Below are 25,066 nucleotides of genomic sequence, written 5' to 3'. Positions count from 1 at the left end.
TGGAGGTCTTGTTCCAGTTTTCAGATTCTCCGTTACTGTACACTGCTCTCTCTCTCTCGACGCCATTTCAAGGTTTTTTTGCTTTTCATGTGTTTATTTTTATAGTGACCGTGTTGCACAGTATCTTACGTGCCTAAAAAAAAAAAAAGAGAGACTTGTGACGAGCAAATATTTTTAAACGATAGTATATTGAGAAAAGGAATGCGTATATGCTTGTGCCGATTAAAATATTTCATCGGCCGTACTTTAAAAAGAAAAAAGACATTCAAACGCACGCAGTAGCTACATGACAATTCCCCCAGACCCATTCAAAATCATTTTGAAGGTGTCAGCTTTACTCTGCAGTTAAGATGTGTGTTTTAGCTGAAGGTTATCCACACACAAATCCATGTTCACCTTGGTCATTTTAATCTCCCATTTGCATCCACTGACAAGGCTGACTGATTCCTGTTCTCTCAGTGTCTTTGCCAGTTCACACACGATGATGTGCGGTTGTCATGGTAACGACTCGGTTGTCGAATAAAACTACTTCTGTGATGTACTGGAGTCTGTCTGCTTGCTTTATTTCACCCCCATCCCCCCCATCCCCCCATCCCCCCATCCCATCCCTTTTTGTTTGGCTGTCCACATGCTGCATAACATTCAGTCTTTTTCCTCATCCAAATAAACACTGCCGTCTCCATGAGTCAGTTTTCTCTTCTGAAAAACCGTCTCTTCTGCTTCCAACACTGCTCCTGCAAAAGCTCTAACGCTGACCTCCTGGCTCTTGTTGAACTGCTGTCGATGTTCGAGGGTACCTGCAGGCATGGACGTAGATCCTGGGGATGGGGTGGAATGGGTGGACAGGGGACACATGATCTCCCCCCCCCAACTTTGAGAAAACATGAAATGGTCCCGTCCCCTCCCCCCAACAGTATGATGTTGCGTTGGGTGGTACTGTTAGTGTCCACCCCCCCCCAGCAAATAAAAAAATCTTAAAGAAAATTTACTGATTGTTGTCCCTCCCCCCCACCACCAAAGCTGAAATGAGATCTACGTCCTTGCCTGCAGTCACCCCCCAGTCAAACTCAATGCAAAAGTGAAAAGGTTTGGGGGGGGGGGGGGTTGCCTGCGTCCCCAAAGCTCAAAAGAAGAGCTGGGTGCACCCCTTTCCTCTTTGCGTCCTCTTGCCAGGCCCACTAGTTTAGGGTAGTACAGTGCTGGTCGGGGACCTCAGCATTGGGTGAGTCTGATTCCAGCTCACACCCCCAGGGAAACACTGACATGGAATACAAGCTCAGTGTTTGGATGACTTGATGATGGAGTTTACACAAAGTGTAACTCAAAGAGAGCACAGCACTGCGGGCAGAAATATTAATTGGCACCACACACACACACACGTACATACCAAAGGGATGTACACAAAACCGGTTTAAAAAAAAAAAAAATCAAGATCAAGGATCCCTGTTCCAGTACTGCATGACACTAATCATACGTTTATCCTCACACTGGCCGGAGGCATTTCTTGTGCAAGACTGATCAGTGGAGCTCAGCAGTTTCCCATGATTGGGGCGGCGGGGGTGAGGGGGGTGGTGGGGGGGCAGAGAGAAACATTTGCTTTGGCAACACAGTGCATGTCATGCCAATAGAGCACCTCGAAATTGAATTTTGAGAGAGTGAGAGAGAGCGGGAGATTTACTTAAATTCATTCAACAGTTCACATAAATGGACTTCTGTCCATTCGTTGTCATGGTTTCAGCTTTGGCAGTTGGTCGGATCATAGAATCTTCTATGATGGCCTACCCATTGGTGTGACGTCATACGGAACTTCATTATTTCACATTTTTGTTTATTTATTATTAACCGATTTAGTTCTATAACTGCATGCATAAGTCCATAAACTGTTCAGGTTATTGTGTTTCAGTTCAGTTTTTCGCATAAGGCCATGCATGTAGCTCTAACTCCACCTTGCCACACCAGAAAATTGATAACATGGCTTGCAAAACACAGGAAGTGGTTTTGGGTGAACTGACAGATGACACTCATAAACATCATTTTCACATGTGATGTCCAAAAAACAAAAAAATTGTTTGAATTTATTTTTAGTTTTAATATATTGATTAAGGACAAATACAATTTTCCTTTTAAAAATGTCACCAGAAACCTCTTACCTGGGAATAAATCACTTTTTACCAACCTGTCAAGGTCACTCTGATCAAAAAGCCTTTGTGCCGTCATTGTATTGACAGACTTGAGGCTGTTTTGTTAACAAGGTGGGTTTAAATCGATATCTCACATCTTGGTTTTTTTTTTTCCTGTCACATCTTATGAAGTGAACATAGTGAACCTAACTCTGGTTCCTTCTGGGAAACGGGTATCAAAATATTTTGTTGACGGCTTCGGGCGCCGAGCAACAAACACCTTCGTCTGACTGGCTGACACAATAGAGCTTCCGTCCAATAGCAGCAGGAGACGGGCACCGAGTTGAAAATTCGATCCTTCTGTTTTTCACATCGCCCCCCCTAATTAAACAGAAATCGTCTGTCAGGAGGAGCCGGCATTTAACGAGCAATTAAACTCTCATTATTCACTGCCTGGCACGTTAAAAACACCGTCACACTCCGGTTCTGGAAGCTTCCATCTCGCAACGTTAGCCGCCTGAGGGTTATCCTGTGGTTTTCACGTACGCTGTACATCGTCATCGACGACTTTGTTGAGGGGGAAAAAAAAACGGCGGAGTCTGTTGCCAGGGCGTCCACCGCAGCCAGGAAAGGGGGAGAAGTTTGGAATGGAGGAGAGAGTGATAGACGGAGAAAGAGAGAGCGAGTGTGTGTGTGTGTGTAAGGTCTAAAGGTGTGTCTGGCCTGTCTGTTTCAGGTAAGAGCAGAAAGGCGTCCCGCTCCAGCCGGACGTCGTCGGGGTTCGAGTCGGCCCGGGTCCACTCCCCAGACTACCCCACCCTGCCCATGACCCGCTCCACCGAGGCCCTGCAGCAGCAGGGGAAGAAGGAGCGCAAATTCGGCAAGCACTTCTTCCTCAAGCCCTCCATCAAGGGCCTGGGCCTGCTGGGCCTGAAGAAGGGGGGGTCCCGGCGGCTCCTCCGGATCCCGCCCAGCCGCAGCTGCGAGGGCCTGGACGAGGGCCCCCCCCCCGCGCCCTGCTCCGTCCGGGAGATGTGGAAGCGCTCGCGCTCCCTGGGGGACCTCCACTGGGAGCAGGCCTTCGACGGGAACAAGAGCCCCGCCCCCCCGGAGCTCCTCCGCCCCGTCCCGGGCCCCGAGAGGGAAGAGGGGGTACCCCCCGTGTGCCTTAAGGGCCCGACGGATCCGCCCGCCCCCCCCGCGCGGCCGGTCGTCGGCGGGCCCCCCCCGGGCAGCCCCAAGTCGCCGTCGGGGGCGGAGTCGGTCGTGGCGGTCGGCCCCGCCTCCCCCCCCGCACAGCCGGCCCGGGGGGGTAAGAGCACGCGAACTCACCCGAAAAAGGCGCCAGTGCCCCCTCCGGTGCCCGTCAAAAAGTCCCGGGAGCGACTGGCCAACGGGCTGTGCCACCCGCCGCTGCTCCTGCCCGGCCCCGGAGCGCCCGCCGCGCCCGCGAATACGGCCGGGACCCCCGCCAGCACCCCCGCCAGCCCGTCCGAGGCGGCCCGCTCCTGCCCCACGTCCCCGGAGGAGCCCGGGACGCCCCCGGCGGCGCCCCCGCCCTGGCTGTCCGACCTGCCCGAGTCGGCCTGCCCGCAGATCCACGGGGTCAAGGCGGCCGTCGGCCGGAAGATCTCGCACGCCAGGGCGCCCAACCTGGAGTCCCTCCTGGAGGACAGGCTGGAGGCCGAGGGCATCGACCTCACCGAGGAGCCGTACTCCGACAAGGTGAGCGCGCCGTCGCCGCGGTAACCCAACCGCCTTAGCGTCGCCCGCTACGTGCGTCTCCGCTGAACACGACGACCGTATCCAAAAACATCACTGCGTCATGGCCTTGTACTCCTCCGAATTGCATATTGTACATTATGATGACTTTTCGTCGAAGTAATTTTTTGAGTCGTTGCTTTACTGATGCTAATTTTGAAAATGCTAGTTTCAGTTAAAAAAAAAAAGGTTGAAAAGAGCAGCAATTTTAGAGTTCTTAGCACAGAGCGTTCGAAATGGTTTCATGGACAATAACAACCGCATTTATCATCACAATGACCGCTTTTACTGGGCCCAGTAATGGTACTGGCCAGCACTGGTGTCTGTGATACTGTGGTATGGGGGTAGGGGGTGGGGGGAGAGCTGTTGTTGGAGGGAAATAGCTACAGAAATAACAGTGCGATCCGTTAACTTTACGGGCTCGGGTTAGCTGAGGAAACGCAGGCTTTGAGGCCTATTGTTCCACTGCCAGGAGCCTAAGTGCCTCTTAACGGTTCCGCGTTATGCCAGGTTAACCACACGCATGCACACACACACACACGCACACGCACACACACGCGCGCGTTCTGTGGTCCAGAAACAGAAGCATGGAATATCTTTTACAGGCTCGCAGGCCAGAGCTGTGTTTCAGGGTTAATCCATCAAATTTGTGAGCTCAGCCTATGGAAATATACAGCAGTAAATTGGAAATATGTGAAAAATCTTTTTTTGGGGGGAAAATCTAATATAGTTCAGAACACACTAAAAAATACAATATATGAATGCAAAACTGCATATTTTCCAGTATATCCCCCATATATTGTGAAGTGCTGCCTTGTCTTTTCTGCTCTTAATGGTATATTTTGTATGTTCAATATATTGGCGGTATATTCCATTCTCCTTAAGGACAGTCAACAGTGTGTGACAAAGGCCCGTTTAGCGCTATGCACAGTGGCCAGAGCTCCGCCCTGTGGCTAGCGACTGGTCTAGATGGAGCCGCCATCTTGTCCCCAATCCGTCCCCATTCACGATGCATTACCGGAATCCTTCCGAATTTACAGCCCTCTTCTGCACATTGGACAGGACGTCCCCGCGCATCTCGCCTTGCTCCTGTTCCTTCCCCCCGCCCCCCCCCCCGGTCCGTGCCCTAATTAATATGAAATATGAAACTGCTGAGACGGTGTTTTGACGTTAAACTCCGCGTCGTCGCGCAGAAGCCTGGCTTTGTAATTTGGCACGCGACGGTGCCAGAGCAACTCAGCGTAATGAGTTCTTTTCAGCAGATTGCATTCGTCTGCTGCGTCCCGATAAACGAAGGACGGGGCAGGACGCTCGTAACTTTGAAAAGAGGAAAACGTGTTTATGCCGTACGCAAATGGCAGCTTACTCCAGCTGAGAAAAATCCAGTGATGACACGAGCATTTAGTAAACAGTCATTCTCGTCCTGTGGTCCCTTTAAGTGAAGCTATGTTACGGACCACCCTTGATGACAGACCGGTTTTCTTTTGGTTTTTAAAAACTAATTTTTTATACTTCGCTTTATTTGTCTTCAAATATATTTTTAAAGGGATTGGGGGTGAAGTGGAAAGAAAACCCTTGTGATGTGTAATAAATGTGGAAAGCTGTTACAACTGCTTTAAGCAAACATTACCCACCATAATCTGATTAAAGTACTGTAGCTAGCTGTAGACTAGAGGGGTAGAGCTTAATGCAAGTGACCATAACTTCATTTACCGCGGTTATGTGACTAACAGTGCCTGGCAAGGCCTGGCAAATGTCATTCCCAGGGCAGCAAGTGCACATGCAAAATCACTAAAGCCTTAAATGTAAGTTAGCTATGCTGACCTAGAACCGAAACACAAATTCTTTAGGTAATATTGCCTGGGTCCCCTCGTCTGTGTTTATCATATGTGGCTCACTGTAACCGGCAGGTGTTAAACTCCTGTCCTGGAGGGCCGCAGTGCCCACTGCTTTTCGGGGGTGCTCTCCTGGGAATTGGGTTTGACCCGACCCCCCCTCATGACCCGTTTGGTTTGACCCCCCCCCCCCCCCTCTGTCTCCTGCAGCACGGCCGCTGTGGGATCCCCCAGTCTCTGGTCCAGAGGTACTCGGAGGACCTGGAGCAGCCGCTGAAGGACGTGGCCCCCGCCATGGACCAGATCCGCGTCACAGAGCTCCGCAAGCAGCACCGCATGGCGGTGAGTGCCCCCCCCCCACCACCCCCACCCCCCGTTAAAAGCCAGGGAGGAAGGAGTTATCACAGCGGTGATTTCCCAGACGGAGATTTCCCCGAAGTCTGCGGCCCACTGTATGAGAAAACACGTTCTCTCTGTGGCCTGTTCTCTATTTAAATGCGGCCCCAGCATATGCTCAAATGGGCCATTGCCGTGTTCAGGCTGTCACAGTGACTGCGTGTAACTAGTGCAGCGAATGCAACTCGTGGGGTATTTCATTTCACTGCCGTGAGTGACTATGGAGAGTCTGTTATTGAACATTCTGAGGTAAATATTTTTTACTATCAGTAGGGGGGTCATGTTTTTAACATCAAACCAATCTCCCCCCCCCCAGATCCCGTCTGGCGGCCTGACGGAGATGTGCAGGAAGTCGGCGTCGCAGGGGCAGGCCGGCACGGTGACGGACTGGCTGACGTCGATCGGGCTGCCCATGTACGCCGGCCACTTCCTGTCGGCGGGCTACGACTCGCTGGCCCGGGTCTCCGCCCTGACGGAGGCGGCGGCGCTGGAGGCGGGCGTGAGGGAGGAGCGCCACGTGCGCCGCCTGCTGGCCGAGGCGCGGCGGGTGCAGGCCCAGAGCGCCGAGTCGTAACGCGTGGGGGGAGGGGGAAAAAACAAACAAACAAACAAAAAAACCGTCGCCTTGGAAACGCACCGACCGTCGCAATACCTGCGCTGCCTGGGGACCTGCAGCAGCAGCAATGCAGACTCTGCTTGTAATGCAGTCGCAGCCGCGATGTAAAGGGACCTCAAACCCGCGGAGAAAGAAGCGGGAGACTTTTTTTTCTTTTTTTTTCTCTTTTTCCTTCTATTTTCCCTCTTTCCAGATGTTTACGATGACGTTTTGACTGAGTGACTGAGATTGACAGCAGAATGCCAAGAAGAGAAGTTTGGAGGCCTTTTTTAAAAAATGAAAATGTAAAAAAAAAAAAAGTTTTTAACATTAATCTCTTTGGATAACGTTTCCTTTAGAAGCGAGTGCTGGTCTTAATGTGGAAGACAGAACTGCCTTTGAAGAAACAGCACAGGGTTGTTGTTTTTTTTTTCTTCTTTTTTTGAAATTTCAGTTTTTTATAAAGATAAGAGACTTTTGTTGTTTGCTTAATTTTGGTCTCTTTTGCTTGCCGTAGCACTAAAAAACGGCGAGAGTCTGTAGCTTGGCCAAAGCAATCTTTTTTTAACCATATAGTTCCTTCTTTACAGCAGTAATTCAAAGTCAGAAATTTAGCTATATATTGAAGGATGTGTCTTCTGCATAGAAATACTACAAAGCAAAACTGTAAAATACAAAAACAAATCAAATATTTCAATCCATTATCATCTTAGGATAACTGATATTGTCATTATATTATTATTATCTTGAGATAACTGATATTGCCATTGCAGAATAATGTTGTCTTTGTTTTTTTATTGTCAGGTCACCAAATATGAAAAGATTTCTTGTAGAGTTCAGTGTTCACTGCACGGTAGATGCTGGAGATTTCAGTTTAACGTACCAGATCCTACGGGCCACTGTGAGCTCAAACAGGCATCGTCACGAATCAGTGGGATATCTTGACGGTCTTGATCCTAAAGACGAAATATAATAAGGGCGCATGTAATCCTTCAATGTATAGTCCCTTCGTGGCTTCATACAAAGTACTACCAGTGTTTCATGGGAGATCAGCTTTTCTTACAAGCAATAGTCTTGATATCTACCACGCTAATTTTATGTTGCCTTACAAAAAATATGTACAAACAGTTTAATAAATATCTATCTGTGTACTCGAGTTTGGTTATCACAAATTACCCGGTCGTCGTCTATATTTTCCAAATACTTGCATATTGCATATATAACAACTTGCAGTGTAAACACAATGCAATACTTGTGAGTGTGGTAACTTGCGGTAAAGTATCTTATCTGAACTCTTAGTTTCTTTGGTCAGTGACTTGGTGAGACTAAAATGCTCTCCTAAGCTGGAAAAAGTCGTTTTTTTTTTTTTTTGTTTTGTTTTTTTTTGTTAGTGTAGTGGCTGTTTCTCAAGCACAGCGGTATGAAATAATTTATTTCAGATGTATTTTCTAAATGGTTCACCAGTTCACTGCAGTGTCAAGAACATCTCCCTAGTGCATTGTGGGTCCTAAGCATGGTGACACCATTGAAACTTCAGGAAGAAAGGCTTAATTTTAGTTTTTTTTTTTTTAAAGAAACGCGCAGAATGTTTACAGGAATGTGCAAACTTGAAACGTGCAGTAAAGGCTCGATGGTTCTTGACGGTTCTCTCCAGCCCAAGCAGGTTCTTGTGCCCGCTTCACTGACCAATCAAAACTGCTCAAAATTCAAAATGGCCGACCGACATTTACATTAAGCAGCCAAATGCACATAATTCTTCGTGGAATACGAATATGGCGTGAACGGTCGTACCTTATAACCTTTTTTATTTTTTTTAGAATCAACTTCTGATCGATTGTAGTAGGCCACAAAAGGAGAGAAGTCACGCGAGCAGCAGCTGTTGGTGCTTTATTGCAGGAAGACGGGCCTCTCCGGGCGTTGATTGTAAGCACAGACGTCAATGCAGCATGCGCGTACACATTTTATGCATCGTATTCCATTGCAGAAAGAGTTGAGTGGGGATATTCCGTACAGACTCAGGGTCAGACGTACTAAAGAAAGGCACCCTTATATACAGGTTTTTACTTTTAAATTGTTTTGTTTTTTAAGTCGGAAGAGCTCACTGCACAGCTATAAACTAGAGCAGTCCACATCTGTGTTACTCCAGAGCAGTAGACACCTTTCTACACTGCAAGACACCCTCACACTGCCAGGCATGTTCAGTCTAACTGCAATGCACTTTGACCACAATACTGAGTTCAGAAATAGCATCAAGTCTTATGTGTGTTTGGTAGCCAGAGGGCTTGTGGTGGATCACCATAGTGTGTGTGTGTGAGTGTGTGTGTTTTGTTTCTTGCACATATTCATTTCAATATTCATTTCAGTGCCCCCCCACCCCACCTCTTCAATATATGAGAACGATAAGTACAAGCCTCATTGCAGTTAGACAACAGGCGTGCAGGCCTGTTTTTCATTATGGGCCAATTTGTCAACATTTTGGCGAAACCGTGGAAACCGCTTCCTGCTCCACCAGTGGCCTGTCAGTGCTGACACATTCCAGCATCTGACCGGGCCCCCTTCTCCATGGCGACCGAGTCCAGACAAGGATGCTTTGGAGCGCCGCGGCCACGCGTAACCATAGCAACGGGACACGTTTGACTCACCTGATAGGTCTGGGAACGATTTTGGGGTGCCGGTGGCTGGAGAACTTGGGCGTACATCATCAGGGATACCGCAGTTTCACTGATCAGCCTGGGCTACGAATCCATTTAGCGTGTTTTTAATGTTTGTTTTATCTAATATTACTCTGCATTTCTTTTCTTTTTTTAAACGTATTCACGTCTTATATAGCGTGAAATGCATACTGACAGTGTGACGCCTGTGCGCTGCCCACTCGATTCGTTTGATGTTTGTTTTTTTTTCCCATGATGCTCGGAAAAAAAACTCTTTTTAGCAATCCTGATATCCAACACCTGTACTCTTCTTATTATACTTTTTTTTCTTTTTTTTTAAACTGTTGCCATTAAATGCACTTTACAATCAAATCAACTTTTTTTTTTAAATGGAAAATTCTCCGAAATGCAAGGTTTTCATTTACGGTGCATGCTGGAATGTTTCGGTGGTCAGCGAGCACGGGTTATATTTGACATTTTGAATAAATCGGTTTTGCAGAGTTCCGAGTGCCAAGTAGTCACTGATATAGTCACATAATGCAATTACTCAACAATTAATCTGTGTTCAAATTAATTACTTCCAATGATTTTTTTGCCTTGTCATAAAGAAAAAAAACATAATTACATATATGAAATGATTAACAAATGTTGCACATTCTGTATATGTAATTGATATTTAAATAAGTTATTTTCTTTTTTCTTTTCTTTTTCTTTTGCTTTTCATATCAAATGTAATTATTAGCTGTACTATACAAATAGCAATACCCTCTTGCATATAGCCAGTGAAAGCTACAGTATGTATTGTAAAATATAAGTGTAAAAATTACTTTATGCAGTTTCAGCTAGCTAATAATTGTCTATAAAGATTTGCTTGTGTATTGAAACAAAAAAAGGTCTATAACTATTTGTCATTCTGAAATACAATAAAACCTTTCTTGGCATCAATAACAGCTCACTTTATTCATTTTACATAAACATTCCACCAATGTCTATAATTTCGGTAAGATCATTGTCATTTCATTCGCATTTTATTTATGTCACCAACTTGGGCCAAACTGCATTGTGGGTAGTCAGTTACCATGGATACTGCTACAACCCTATCATCAGTTTTCGGATTATAATACATAATACTTATAATCCATAGATCACTTTGCAAACCTACAGCAGAAAAATCATCTTACGGTGCAGAATATAGGGCCTTGGCTCCATCGTGGGCTGTAATTCTGAACAAGGCGTTCCGGTTTCCAGGAAGAAGAAAAAAATATCTTTAGCCCCACCGACGTCACAATGGTCTGAATTCACCATTTGCGTTCAGTTACGCGAGCATCTGCCTTCCAGCGCGACATCTATTAAAACATGATTTTACTCTGTTTCTTATTATGTACCGCGCGTGAGGGACCCAGTGACCTAGTCATTTATATCCACATGCTTACCTCAAATCCCCTCAATGAGGACTGCTAGACTTTCAAACCATTAATTTATTCTTGGCGTGTATTCGGTATATCTCTGAATAAAAATATGCGGTGGGCGAGCTTCCTAACTGCAGCAGCCTAGCCTCACGCACATGCCGTCACTTGTGTTGAGAAGTCAGCCAATCAACACAGAGGGCGCGAGACCAAGTCACCTGATCCAGCACAGAATAACATATCCAGCTGCAATCTGCGGGAAGGTGGACTGCAAAAAGTTTGGCTCTGATGCAAAACTGGCATGTCAGCCATACTGTCTGCCTGGTCTGACGCACTTTCGCGATAATGCGCTGCCAAGTGATGGCAGTGACGCAAAACGGTGGGACTAATTTGCCCGATGCAGAAAAGGTACTGTAGTCAGGGCCGTAACTACCATTGACATTGAGGACATTTTTAAACTTTTTTTTTTCCATGTCCATTTCCAAAGCCTATATTTCATTTCATTCTTTGGCGAGAACATCAGTTGCAATTGATTTGGGGGGGGGGAGGGGGAATTAATGGTATTTCTCAAATATAAGCCTAATCTAGAGGCATATGTACAGAATTTACACACTAAAATGCCTCCTGAATTAAATGACGAAATTAAAGGGGAAAAGGTCATACCCCAGCCTAACCCCCCACCCCACACCACCTCACCCCACCCAAGTGAATCTCTTGACCTCGGTATTTTTTAAGTCCCGGTTATGGCCCTGATTGTAGTGAGCAGAAAAAAAAAAACAGAAATCAACTGTAATAAGTTGTTTGTGTCTGAACACTTCCTCTTTGCACTGCAAGCCTAAGGCCCTGGGTGAGCAAAGTTCAAAACACAGCATAATGGCCGACTTCGGCAAAACTCATTGTGAAAGCCCCCTGCTGCAGTTAATTAGCCTGCAAAAACTTGGCTGCCTGCTGGACTGCGAGCATCAGGAGGACTACAGGTAACGTCTGCAGGTAAGGACTGCAGGTAAGGGGCAGGTAAGAGGCAGCGTGGATGGTGTGCATCTCCAGGCCGAAAAAACAGCAGTGCTGCTGGCCTCGAATGGCCACATTTGCACGTGTCTGTCATATGCCAATCGGGGCCCAAGTTTTGTCCAAAAAAAGATCATGAGATACAACATCCCATATCCCTACAGGAATTTAGAGCCTAAAGGATTAAAGTCGAGCAGCATTCCCCCCCCCCCATTTCCTCCTCCCCCCACCAAAACCGCACGGACTGGTGCTCACATGTGCGCTGATATTCGGCAGCCTCAGAATAACTCCCCCCTCCCTACAACTTCCTGGTTTCAGGGTTTCCACGGCGACCTTCAGAGCGTAAAAAACTTCAATCGCACACTCATTTCATATTTTATTATTAGCCATGTAACCAAGCTTTTTATTATTAGAACATATAATCACTTGTAAATTTACCCAGAAGAAAACTATGGGTTACATTGAAAATTTTTACTGAACGTCTGTTTGCACAGATGCACGTCTACAGAATTTTTTCTGTGTGTGGCATTTTTAGACAGAAAGTGGCTCTTCGTCCAAACGCAATCTATTAAACATAACTTCTGATCTTGTCTAAAAATACTATAGTTCATAAAACAGAGAATTTCCAGTGAAGAGACTATATTTATGTGTTTTTGTCTGTTTCCTTGTTTGTTTTTTCCATTTATTTATTTTATTTTATTTTTTGTAGTACAAATAAATATGTGCATAAATGCTGTGGCAAGTTACAATACCCTGTCTGGATGCAAATCTGCACATGACAATACACAATACTCACTACTAAATCATGTTATGTTGAACTTGTTTTGTTTTTACAAGCACAGGTATAGCGTTTGAGTCAAGGCCTAAAGCAACAGGTTCAGTAACAATACATTCTATTGGGCTACTGCAACCAGGGCCCCTCTACTAATAACAGTTTATAGCAATCTTCATAATCTTCATCACCATGGGCATACACATATTCATTCTCTCTCTCATTCACACAGTTGACTTCTATTAAAACAAGACCAGGTCAAAACCTAGTATATGGCTGGACCGAACCGGCCGACCAATGGTGTAACTTCATCAGTCAGTCACTCAGTCACAGACATGCGCGGTGTAACTTCATCGCTCACTCAGTCAGACATTCGCGTGTATAGGGCTGGCCAAAAAATACAGCTGGTCGATTTATGGAATTGAACATTGATACTGGCGTAGTAGCCTGTTCTATTGCCTCCATACGAAATAAGCAGGCCTTTGATAGGCTACTAAATAAGCGGACCCCTTACACTGGACGTTTTCATACTAGCCGCAAGAGGTCGCTGTCGCGCGCAAAAACAGAAAAACCAAGAGCGACTCAAATTAAACTGATGAACTTTTTCCTCCCCGTTCAGTAATCTGACACCGCTACTAAACCCGAAAGGCTGAGAGGAGTAGGATGGACTCGCGACTTCGTTCGCAGAATTTGTCCAGACGTGGATAGGACAGGGAACGGGAAACGGCGTAAACACGTATCGTGGGGTAGATGCGTGCGTTTTCGACTTAGCTAGTAGTTAGCCTACTTTCAAATGATATCAAAGCAAAAAGTTTTACTTTTCAGAGGCGGATGGATGACTACCATTCTCGGCGACTTTATGTGAGGAGGAGATGATGAAGAATTACAGCAACAGTCCCCACCACAAAAATCAGACCTTAAATCACACTAGAGATCGGAACAACAAGAGGAGCAACTGGCTTTCTGCGACTTTGTTACGATTTTCACTGCGTGATTATGGTTTCTGCATGGCTACCTTATTCCTGTTCTGTTTTGGTTCACTGTTCTATCAGTTGAACGGAGGACCCCCGAAAATTCTTCTGGAAATCCGACAATATCTTGGTAAGAACCAATGTGCTAGTTTGACTGTTTTAACCAGCTGAACAACACATTTCATCGATACCAAAAGTGTTCATTGTTTCGTCCGTTTGCCTACATCATTCACACTGCGAATTTTTAAAAATATGTCTTTGAAGTTATATGCTACCTAATGCTGACTTTTGAGACGTGTAACGGCAAGCTCGCTGCAGCGGCGTTTCCACCCTATCAGCCCAAGGCAGTCAGCGAGTCTTTCCCCCAGAAGGGCCCGTTTCACAGTTAAGGCATTTGTTGAACAATGTCCACGCGGTGTTCCGTGGTCTATTAAGTCGCTTAACTAAACGTGCATTCTGTCACGGTGTGTCAGCTTCGCGATGCGGGACTGATAGAAATGACCCGGTAGGCTATTTGGATTCTAGGGTGCGTTTGTCTTGTATAGTCTCGTCTACGTTTTACGTGGCTACCTCTGAACACACCAACTTTAGCATGTGCAGTCTTGACATGTTGGCGAAAAGCTAGTTTTTTTTTGTTTCTATCTCTACGTCGGTGACGAGTGATTTCTGTCATTTGGCTTGTCGAAAAACATGCCGCCGCAGCTTCTGTGCGGTTAAGTATGGGCTAGTGATAACTTCGACAAAATCAGTTCTGTGAACTCGTGGGGTCGGTTTCTCGTGAATCTCTGTTAGCTGCATTCCGGCCACATCGACAGCAACCCCAGAAGTTGTGATGTGTAACCAAACAACGTTAAACCCAAAACAAAAATACGCACAGGCATATACAAGCTGTGTTCTGCAGTGCAGGTTCGTCTTTGCTGTTACTGTGAGTTCTGTATGGCCAAAATATGATGCGTCAGTTAACTGTCCTGTGATGGATGTTTATCCGGAAAAGTCGGAAACTTGTGCTTTTCATCTTTGGGATGCGTTCCCACTATCATTTCCCCCCAAATTTTCCATTTTGGTTGCTTGCAAAACTAAACACGTTCTTATTGTGTTTTTAAACATGATTCAAAACAATAGCCTATCGTAAACACTCCGATGGAATGCTTTTGCAAAAAAAAACACTTAATGGGAAGTCGCCTGTAAAATATATGATGGCCTATTTGATATAGGGAGGTTTGATGACTCTGGCAACTGATTTTAACATTTTACGCTTGATTTAATTTACCCACAGACATAATATATTTTTGTTTCACGGGACATGTTCAGGAAATGTATATGGATGCATTCAGCACATAACAAGGGTATTGTGAAAACAAATACCGTTTGATACCTGATCTAAATAGCATTGCTTCCTCCGCTCTGTTCTGACCTCGATTGCATTTTAAATCTTGTAATTTGAATTTATGACGTGGCAAACATCTGGCAGAGCACTATAATGTCGTATTCATTCACCGTTAACTCCTAATCCGAGAGGTCAAACCGGTTATCTCTTTCAAAGCGGCGTTTCACCAGACGCGCGCTGGAGAAAAGTTGTTAAGCCATGACCCAGAGAAGATTATAGCATCCACTTGTAGTCATGATGTATATCCATCAGCACTTTTGTGTTGCTCGGGGTGGGCTAAAGGTGGGTTTAGCAGGCACTTTGAAAAGGATGTCTGTTTTACTGATTTGCTTGCCGACAACGGCAATCTTTCAACCCCTCTGAAATCGCCTATTCGAGAAGGCAGTCTGATGTGTTAATTACACTTTGTACGGCCTTGGAAGTAGGCTAACTCAGGAACCTTGGCTGGATAACGGTCAACTGATGGAGATGACAGAACTTCGAGTCCGTGGTCAGTTCAAAACCAGACGCTAATGACACTATTACGCCTAAGTAGCCTACTGGTGCCCGTCGACGGCTCGAGCCACTGTAGAATGATTACGCAACATAGGACATAACTCAGGGGGCTGCACCGAAATGGATAATTCCCGTACCAAGAGAGCTGGTCTTTCGGACCCGAGGAATTTCTCACTTTAATTTAATGTTAGGTGGTATTTCTGTCAAACGCAGAGGGAGACTGTACCGCGCCAAATAATGGTTCTTTGTATTTATCGTTATGCCCAGTAGTACAGTGGCTGGTATTTTAAAAATTCCCCGAACCAATGATGGTTTTATATGAGTCAAGTGATATGGGGGGGGGGGGGGGGGGGGGGAGGATATTTACCTTTTAAACGGGTAGTAGGCCTGTGTTACTTTTGGCCCGGAGCTCGACTCGAAAGGGTGTGAAGATTCTCGGCGAATTGGGTGTTAGGCCTCTCCGTTGGCCTCGTGCTGGAACAAACTCGGTTTTGTTCTGGCGGGGAGTTCACGGGTGTCGCTGGGCATTTCACCGCGGGAGCCCATCCTGCGTGAGCTTCTTCCCTCTCCGGCAGCTAGCACACCGCGCCGGGGCTATAAAACCACTCAGTCTGCCCCATCAGACGTAATTTACTGCTCTCCGGGTCTGTATAACTCCCTAAGTCTAGCACGTCATAAGGCTTGAAAAAAAAAAACCCTCAGTTCGGTTTGGCGGAGTGCGCGAGGATCATAGAGCACCGCTCTTTGGGTAACGTGTAGCTGGCATAGTGCCCTTGGTAAGTTGTCGCCAAAAAACTGGCCTGTGTCAGTGCCAACACACACACACACACGCAAAACCCAGGAACAATATAAGCGTGATAACGGTTCGTGATGAGCATACATCGCAGTCTCTTTGTGAAGTTGGACTTCGGGACAGATGCAGAGGACAGTCGTGCCCTGTCATTTGGCCTCTATTGCGCTTTCTTGAATGGTTAGTTTATATAAGTAAAAAAAAAAGTATTTGGCATCTATGGGGTATTTTGTCATTTGAACACCAGGGACTTGGTTTGATCTGCGGGGCTGTGCGGCTCTATTGAGGTTTTGTTAAAGGGGATCCCTTGTGAAGTCCGAGGCTGGCCCATGTCTCTGTACGTTCTGTTCTGTTCTGGAGTTCTGGCTGATTGGCTAATCTGTTAAGGGGTGGCCACATGCATCACCACTTCAGTGGCTACATTGAAGCATTGTGTGTGTGCCCGCGTGTGTGTGTGCAGGCTAGTGCGTGTGCACGTGTCTTGGAACGTCTCGGGAATTGCAACCGTTGGGGACTCGGATACAAACATTCTTGAGATGCTTCTTTTTTACCGCAAAATAATTGATTGTTATAATCATATACATATATTTAAAGACAAACGGTCAAGTGCAGATGAGGTGTATTCAGAGACGTAATTCTGTCTCTACCGTGTCGCTACCATAAACCTGCTTTGTCCATCTCCGTGCTACATAAAACGACCGGTTCCCGTCGCACATTATGTTCACATTTCGCTATTCACGAGTGTTCGCTGAATGAGAAACGGGGCAGTGAAACAATGTATGGTAGCTTTAACTTTTATGTATCTGCTTCTCTATAGTGACCTGGGAGAACTCTGAGAACACACATGGTATTGTGTGTGTATATATATATATATATATATGCATAGGTGTAGGTCTCATTTCCGCTTTGGGGGTGACACACTACTGGACCACCTAGTCTGGCGTTGTCAAACGTCAGGTCTCACAAGCATACTGGCTAGTCTAGAAATGAATTCATACTAATATATTGGGAGTGACAAGTCTCCCCCCAAACCTACGCATATGTGTGCATGAAACTTTTAGACACACACTGTATTATTTAGTCTAGACCTTAGTGCCCACGTCCAAGAGTAAAAGGAACCAGTGGCTAGCATGTCTGGCTGGCTGGCTGGCTGGCTGGCTGGCTGGCAGCGCCCTAGCCTAAAAGCATCTGAGTAGACTCTGCTAACAAAGTAGCGGCTGATTTGTGGTTGAAATGGCTAAATTGTACGTTTAAATAGGCCACAAAATCTACCCATCGGTTACTTTCAAGACATGCCTTTATGTGATTGGACGTTGGAGGCAGTCCACTGGCAATGATGACACTTGTTGGCGCTTAGCAACCTAGGAAGCTCGTTGCTTAAAACTGGTCTTGCTCTGTTTCCGAACCCCACGTGTGATCCCCAGCGAACTGATGTAGCTGTTTGGAAAAAAAAAAAGGGGGGGGGGGGGGGGATAATTGTTGTAGATGCAAAAAGCTGTTTAAATCCACTCTCAGACAGCGGGGAAGAGGTTGAAATGGGCACTGCTTTTAACGGGGCTTCGTTGTGCGATAACAGTGACTTGGGAAAGAACGTCTTGTGGAAACCGATGGCGGAGCGCAGCCTGTTTTTATAGCGTCTGTGGTTGTTTGACAATGAGCAGTGCTGTGTTCTTTCCTTCAAAATCGTGCATCACTGACCTGAGGTGGAATTGGAAAGTGTTCAACTCGTCACCAGTTGTGTGTGTTTTGCGTGCATGAGTGCGTGCATGTGTGAGCGTGAGTGTAAGTATGTGCGCGTGCATATGTGTATGCGCGTGTGCGTGCATGCGAGCATGCTTGTGTGTGTGTGTGCGCATGTTCCTGCATATGTCTACATTTAAATTCCTCGGGCTGCTTAATTGATTTCCACGTTCCTAACGACAGAGAGTGCAGTGTGGTGGTCAGAGCCGGCGCTCCCTGTGGATTAATGCCCGTGTTTGTTGAGTGTCTGAAGCAGCGCAGGTTCCCCTCCGTCCCCTTCTGCTGAGACACAGTGCTTCACTGATGATGTGTGAAGGGGGGGAGGCTGTACCTCTGTCCGTCTGTCTAACTTCCTCAGACCAATCCCAGCTCCTCTGGTCCCCCCCACCCCCACCCCCAGCGGCCCGTCCCGTCCCGTCCCGTCATCGTCCGCGGTGTTGGGAAGTGGGCCACTCAGTGGAACGACCCAGCCCCCCATCCCCCCAGCCCCCTCGAATAATCGCGCCCAGTGTTTGGCGGGACCCCGCTTCCCCCCGCGACGGCTGCTCGCTGATCCGTGGGAGCCCCCGGTAATTTTCTGTGAGTCTTGGCGGGCGGCGGCCCGGCTGCTTTCGCACGCCGCCGCTACTGCCGCCGCCGCGGTTTCGCGTTTCCCTCTGGGGGCCTGTTAAACGGGGGGTTTGGCGGATTTGTACCGCGTGTGCGCGCGCGTGCTTCCTGGACGATTTTCGGGGGGGGGGGGGTGTCCCTGGGCCGGCCCACTGGTGGAAACCTCAAGAAGGTGTGAGCGGGTGCTGTTTGCAGCGCCCCCCATTCCCCCCCCCGCCCCTCAGTCTCAATGGGATTGGCACCCCCCCCCCCACGGCCTTAGCGGGATTGCTGTCTACACTGTTGATCTGTTGTCTGAACGTCTGTCGCTGCGTTGCCTGGTGTAGCGCTGCATGCTAGCGTTACGTGAACAAAGAGCCTCTTTTACAATGCAAAGCAAATTGCTGAATAGGCAAATAAAGTATGTGATTCAACTGATCAGTGTGCACACGGCGTGCAAACGAAGAAGGGAACAGGCTGTCCCCGGTGCTTTTAAGCGCAGATCTGCTCCGGGCGAACCGGCGGGATTGATGGAACTTCCTTAGCTTGGCACACGGGGACTGGCATTTAACCCGGCTGCTGTGCTGGCAGTGAAGAGCTGTGCTTTCCCTCGCACTCCTACCCCGTCCAGGGATTTGGACGGGGTGTGCTGGCACTGCGGAGGCAGCGCTGAAATCGGACACGGTTCGTGTTTCTCATTCACAGTTCTGTTAAAACATTGCTTGTGCTCACAGACAGTTTGTGTCCCACGGTTTAAAAAAAAAAAAAAAAAAAAAAAAAAAAAACATAGCTGAGGTTGTTTTCTTGTTTATGTAATTAGGCCTTTAAAAAAAAAAAAAAAAAAAAAAAAATGGCTAATAAAGCTAAAATTACCTTGTGTGAATGACTTTGATTTGGGGGGGGGGGGGATCTGGTGGTCGGAAACGCCTTGCTGAATGAGGTTCTAGAATTAATTAGGCTTGTGCCAACATTCTTGTGCCAACAGATCTGCCGTGTTTTCCGATGCTGTTATTTCCAGTACGGCTGCCTGAATGGAACACAAGCCAGACCGTGATGCTCGACAGAATTCCATGCCCGTGCTGGCATTCATGTGCGGATTGTTGAACGTTGTTGAACGGGCCTGGTACCCACCCTGGCAAAGGGGTTTAAACACTGCCAGCCAGAGAAGAGCTTTAGGAGGCATCAGTCGGTCAGTCTGTCTCTGGTTGGGTAGCAGAAGGGACTTGAGACTAGGGGAAGAACTTCAGAAGCCCCTTCGATGTCAGTGGATCAGTAGCTGTGTCGTCCATTGAATGGACACCATTCAATGGCAACAGAAGGTAGCTTGTCCTTTCCTCGTGTGTAGGCTAATGGAAGCTAACTCGGCTCACGCAAGTCTGTCCTCGCCACCGACCGCATGGTTGGATCAACTATTTCCTTCATCTAATCGAGGCGGATCATGCGGTCGGAAATTGATTTAGTGAGCCCTTGGGCTGGAATTTAATCAAATCAGCAAATCAGTTAATTTGCTCGCTAATCAGTTATCGCAGACCTGCAATTCCGGTATTTTTCGGGATGCGTACCTTTTAGATGCCAAAAAAATTAAAAATCAGTATGATACTCCAGCAGAGGGAGGACTATATCCTGCCATCGTTCAGCTTTGGAGGATAGAGTGTATTGGAGTTGGTGTTTACGGCCATACTTTTGGAAGGTTTAGGACTTCTAAATGCTATGAGCAGCTCTGATGGAATCATTTTCAGAGCAAGAATAGCGGTACACTGCCAGGAAGTAGCCGGAGAGGAATCTGAGGGAGCGCGAACGGCGAATTATTCCTCTTCCAGAGCGAACTGTTTATGGCCACATAAACTCCAGCAGCTGGGCTGGCATTTAATGCCCGGGCGTCCAGTCCAGCAAACCTGCAGGGCCAGACTTGGAGTTCCTCTTTAATTTAACGTCCTGTTTTGAGTACTCTCCCTGTACCCTGTGTGGATTATTACACCTAATAGATGCTGGAGGATATTGACGGCACTTGGAGTAAGTTAAATTGAGTTTTCAGTCGTGCCTCATTTATTTTATTTTTTTTCCGTGAACCCTTGTTGGATTTGAAATGAAAGTATTTTATTTTTCTGGAGTTTCATGGATTTTTTTGGCTTGCTTTCACTGGCCGAAAGTTTTCTTTGGGGTGATGAGGAACTATGAGGTGTGGCATTTCTCTGCAGCCAGAGTGAAATACTGAGACGCGTTTCAAATTTTACAAAATATTTCAAAAAACACAAAAATAGTACTCCCACACCCCCACCCCATGTGCCTGAGCAGGCAATGACAGTCTGTTGAGACAAGTGCAAGAGCTCATGTGAAGTGAACGCTTGCTTACAAAGTGCTCAAAAATGAAGGACCAAGTGCAGAAACGAGCCAGTGATTTATTCGTCTCTTTTTTTGGGGGCGGGGGGGGGGGCGTAGGGGTGGGGGGGTGCGCATGATGGATGATGCCAGCAGAGCACTGCTTCGGCAACAGTGGCTGTTAAGGATGTGCTGCTTGTAATTTGCAGAGAGCACCGGCCGCCTCCCAGCCAGCCAGAGGGCTGAGGACGACTCGCTGAGGTCACTGTAATGTGTGTGTGTGTGTGTGTGTGTGCGTGCGTGTGTGTGTGCTTGTGTGTGTGTCTGTGTGTGTGTGTGTGCTTGTGTGTGTGTGTGTGTGTCTGTGTCTGTGTGTGTGTGTGTGTGTGTGCTTGCATGTGTGTCTGTGTCTTTGTGACTGTGGCTCTGTGTGTGTCTCTGTCTGTGTGGCTGTGTCTGTGTGTGTGTGTATGTGTGTGTGTGCCTGTTTATGTGTCTGTGTCTTTGTGGCTGTGTCTGACTGTCTGTGTGTTGCTGTGTCTGTGTGTCTGTGTTCGTGTCTTGGCAGGTAGGCTGTGTCTGTGTTGTATGTGTGTCTGTGTCTGTATGACTGTGTGTGTATCTGTGTGTCTGTGTTCGTGTCTTGGCAGGTAGGCTGTGTCTGTGTTGTGTGGTGGGTGGCCACTGCGATGGAATGCATCTAGCACAGGGGCTTTCAACCTCTTCTGATCCAGAGACCCCCACCCAGGCTCAAAGGCATCCAGGGGACCCCCATCATAACAAAGGGTTGTATTTAAAAAATTTTTAAAAAACTTTCATATTTTTCCAACTCTATATATAGCCATTTAATATCAAGTCTGGCCAGGGACCCCCCACAGTACCTTCAAGGCCCCCCAGGGGTCCACAGCCCCCTCCCTGTTGAAAACCCAGCGTCCAGGATGTCAAAGATGATGGCGTTTTTTTTTCTCGTTTTTTTTTAAGGAAAAAAGGGCAACTGCTTTGATCCCACACTGAAGGGATTCTGAGCGCCCCTGTGGAATGTCTGATGGATCTCGGAAAAAGGGCGCGCGCGCGGAAAAGGCTTTCGAGGTGCGGCGGGCCGGAACGGAACGGCTTCTCTCCTCCCAGACGCGGTTATCCGGGGCCGGCAATTTCCCTTCTGTAATTACCGCACGACGATATTGCCTCACTTCTGCATTTCGCTTGTGATGCTTTTACAACGCACGACGTTTCCAGAGAAAACTTCGGTGGTGCACCTTGCGCAAGAGCACCACTGAGCCTGGCCCTGGACATGAGTATTGCTGTTGCTCTGTTGCGGTCCAGTTTCAGTTACCCAGCACCATAGAGTGCTGCCTCTGAATTTAAAAAAAAAATGTGTTCCACTGCTAGGGTGGATAACTGAATTATGTTTTATCTTAAAAATCACTTTCGGTGAAAACAAAGTGTATTTCTTCAGAGTTATTCACACTCTCCATATCCCTTTAACACAGCTGGAGTCGTGTTAGGGAATGTAGCAATGCCTGTGCGGATTTAAACCCGCAACCCTCTCTGGTAACACTATAAAATTCAGCTCATATCTGAGTTACGTCTTCTGGAAACTTATCAAGACCGAATAAAAGCTGTGTTTCTCAGTTTCAGTATGTTTGAGTGCGTGGAATTGTTTGTAATAAACGGGACTGTTTTATCTGTGTGGGAGTGACGTCTAGATTAGATTTTATTTAGAATGCAGTGTAAAACCAGATCAATTCCATTGTTTGTCTGGAGTTTGTTATGTTACATAATTGAATTGCTTGGCAGATGGTCTTAATCGGGTTAGCAGCAAAGCTTATCCATTCATACAGCTGGATATCCTCACTGTTTTAGTCTACATCCCTGCTATTTTAACACGGTGAAGAGGAGGTTTTTTTGGAATGTTTTTTTTTTAACATTCCAAGTCCGTGTTCTAGAACTTTCAATTGGCAGCAGTGACTGTTACATCAGCATTGGAATGGAATGTTCAGTTAAGAACATTCTGACCGCGCATTTGTGATCTTACACCTTAAATCGTTGAAGCGTTAGTATTTAAAAGTGTAGATAGTCCCCCTGCCCCAAATCGCTTGCAGTGAAGGCAGAAAACACAAGTTTCTTGCGGTCAAAGGCGTAGTGGAAGTCGGTTGTTTTGTAAGTCGTCGTCGTCGTCGTCGTCGTCGCCGCCGCCGCCCCCCCCCCCCCTCCACTGAAGACGCAATGTAATTGGTCGTTAAAAGTGTCGCAATGCTCTCTCGCTTTTGTTTTAGGGGCTGGTCCCATCTTTGCTTTTACGGCAGGGACCACAGCACCAATCTGGCGAATTCATTCGCTGTTTATTCAGTGCGCCATGAAAAGAAGAAAAAAAACGAAGGATCAAAATAGCAACGTTAAATATACAGCACGCAGATATGGTGCAGATGCCCAGCCCATGTTGTTAAACCGCTAGTTGCTGGTTTGGGAAAAACGTATCGCTGTGTACTTTTAAGTTTTATATATCCTGGTGTTCGTGCATTTTTTTTTCTTTTTTTTGAGCAGAACTGAACGTGTGAGAGGCTAGTACTTTTCCAGAATTCGTCGTCTGAATTGCTTCGGCTGTTGATTATTTTTTTCGCTTGATATTTATTTATGGCTCGATGAAGGAAGTTACTCTTAGCTGGAGATCCTTAAGGCCCTTTTCAGCACCCGGGGGAAAGGACAGGGTTTGGCGTTTTGGCCTGCCGTACATGTTTGTTCCGTGTCGCGGTGCAAGAGTTGCCCAAACAACCACTTCATAAAAACTTAAAACACAGGAAGTGAAAGAGGGCAGAAAAAACGGTCCACTGTTTTTTTTGTAAAATGTGAAATCTAGGTATTTTTATCAGATACTGGCGGTTACTGTCGCTATGGAAATCTCTCGCTGAAGTGTCCTGCGGCGTATTTAAGTGGTCTCACTTCAACTGCCATTCGGGTTTTTGGTTTTACTTTTACTCAAAGTCAGCATTTCTGTGTGCCAATGCCAACTGATCATTCACGGGATTTATTTGTGCTGTATAGCGTGAAATAACTATCATGTTGAAATATTGTAAAATGATGACTCTTCTGAACACATAGTAATGTACGCATTGCTTGGTTGCTGATATTACTGTTACTACTACTGCTATGATAATAATGACAATAATACCTTTATTTATACGCTGTAGCAACTTTCCTGTACCTTTTCAACCAATGTATTCCAGAAGTGCTTTACCAAAGAGATGAATGAAAGAGAAGATGGGTTCCGTTGGGCCGATGGTTTAATTGTGACTGAGCAGTAATTATTTCGAGGGAGGGCCGTGGGAGCGTCGGGACGCTAACCGAACCGCCGAAATGCATTGAGTGCAGCGTGGGGCCGCGTGCAGCTCGGGGTGAACGGCTCGAGCGTTTGGCTTCGGTTTGGCTCTCCGTTTCAATGCATTCTCTGGCTGCTGATGTAAAACTAGCGGAGACTGTTGCTAAATATTAAATAAAGTCAAATGCTTGGCGTTAATTTAACTCCAGCATTGTTTATAAACATACCAGAGAGACAAAATGTACTCTTGTCACAGTGAAGTATGCTGTTATAATCACAGTTGATTTAACACAGAACCTTATACTCAGCACTTTTTATTCACGCACGTATTGCATCTGTCTAGCCACGTGAAAAGATTCCCTGAGGATCTGCTGTGAACGGGGGTTTTGTATATTCAGCATGCGCACAGGCAAGCTCAATTAAACATGGGGACGCCAAGCAGATCGTTCGGTGCCAGGCTCGGCTGCACATTAGATGGATGTTACATTACGTTAGATTGGATTATGTTTGGAATTTTGTTTGACTGATGGGGGCTTAGCGCAATACCCGTTAGCAGGTTTTTAAACTGTCAGAACACGGGAAGATGGAACTGTGAACTGTCAATCACAATAGTGTTACCACTGGCAGGGTCACTTTGTGTTTCTATGGGTCTCTGCTCGTTTCAGATACATATATATGAAATCTCTCTATATTCATATACAATCTATATTCATATACATTCATGAAATCTATATTCATATGCATAGATGGGATGAATAAAACGTGCGCCAGAACTGCATGCGTCTTGCTGAAACTTCCACCTCCAGCTTCCAGCCGTCAGCAGAAATTTCGGAGATACCAGATTAAGCACTGTAAAATGGAGAACAGCCTCAAAAGCAGGAATCTGAACTTTTATCCAGGTACAAATGTATGCCTG

The 25,066-nt window shown here is 46.5% G+C and overlaps 2 protein-coding genes across 8 annotated transcripts in view; both read left to right on the top strand.

Moving 5' to 3' along the window:
• The window catches only part of sash1a (SAM and SH3 domain containing 1a), a 291,932-nt gene extending 281,629 nt beyond the window's left edge, over window positions 1-10,303 (top strand). For 5 of the 6 annotated variants that reach the window (XM_035421918.1, XM_035421914.1, XM_035421913.1 and 2 more), the window contains 3 exons: window positions 2,857-3,845; window positions 5,927-6,058; window positions 6,429-10,303. In XM_035421918.1, coding sequence (XP_035277809.1) covers window positions 2,857-3,845; window positions 5,927-6,058; window positions 6,429-6,686 — 1,379 coding nt within the window. In that variant the 3' untranslated portion in view covers window positions 6,687-10,303. The remainder of the gene's footprint in view (window positions 1-2,856; window positions 3,846-5,926; window positions 6,059-6,428) is intronic. The other variant, XM_035421915.1, reaches the window with a different exon arrangement.
• Window positions 10,304-13,121: 2,818 nt separating this feature from the next.
• Window positions 13,122-25,066, top strand: part of usta (uronyl 2-sulfotransferase a) — a 70,154-nt gene continuing 58,209 nt past the window's right edge. The window contains exon 1 of one of the 2 annotated variants that reach the window (XM_035423890.1): window positions 13,122-13,645. In XM_035423890.1, coding sequence (XP_035279781.1) covers window positions 13,417-13,645 — 229 coding nt within the window. In that variant the 5' untranslated portion in view covers window positions 13,122-13,416. The remainder of the gene's footprint in view (window positions 13,646-25,066) is intronic. The other variant, XM_035423891.1, reaches the window with a different exon arrangement.

The sequence above is a fragment of the Anguilla anguilla genome, chromosome 6 (genome assembly GCF_013347855.1).
Source record: "Anguilla anguilla isolate fAngAng1 chromosome 6, fAngAng1.pri, whole genome shotgun sequence".
NCBI classification, from domain to species: Eukaryota; Metazoa; Chordata; class Actinopteri; order Anguilliformes; family Anguillidae; genus Anguilla; species Anguilla anguilla.
Note: the sequence above shows the minus strand (reverse complement) of the source record. Positions and strands in the feature narration are given on the sequence as shown.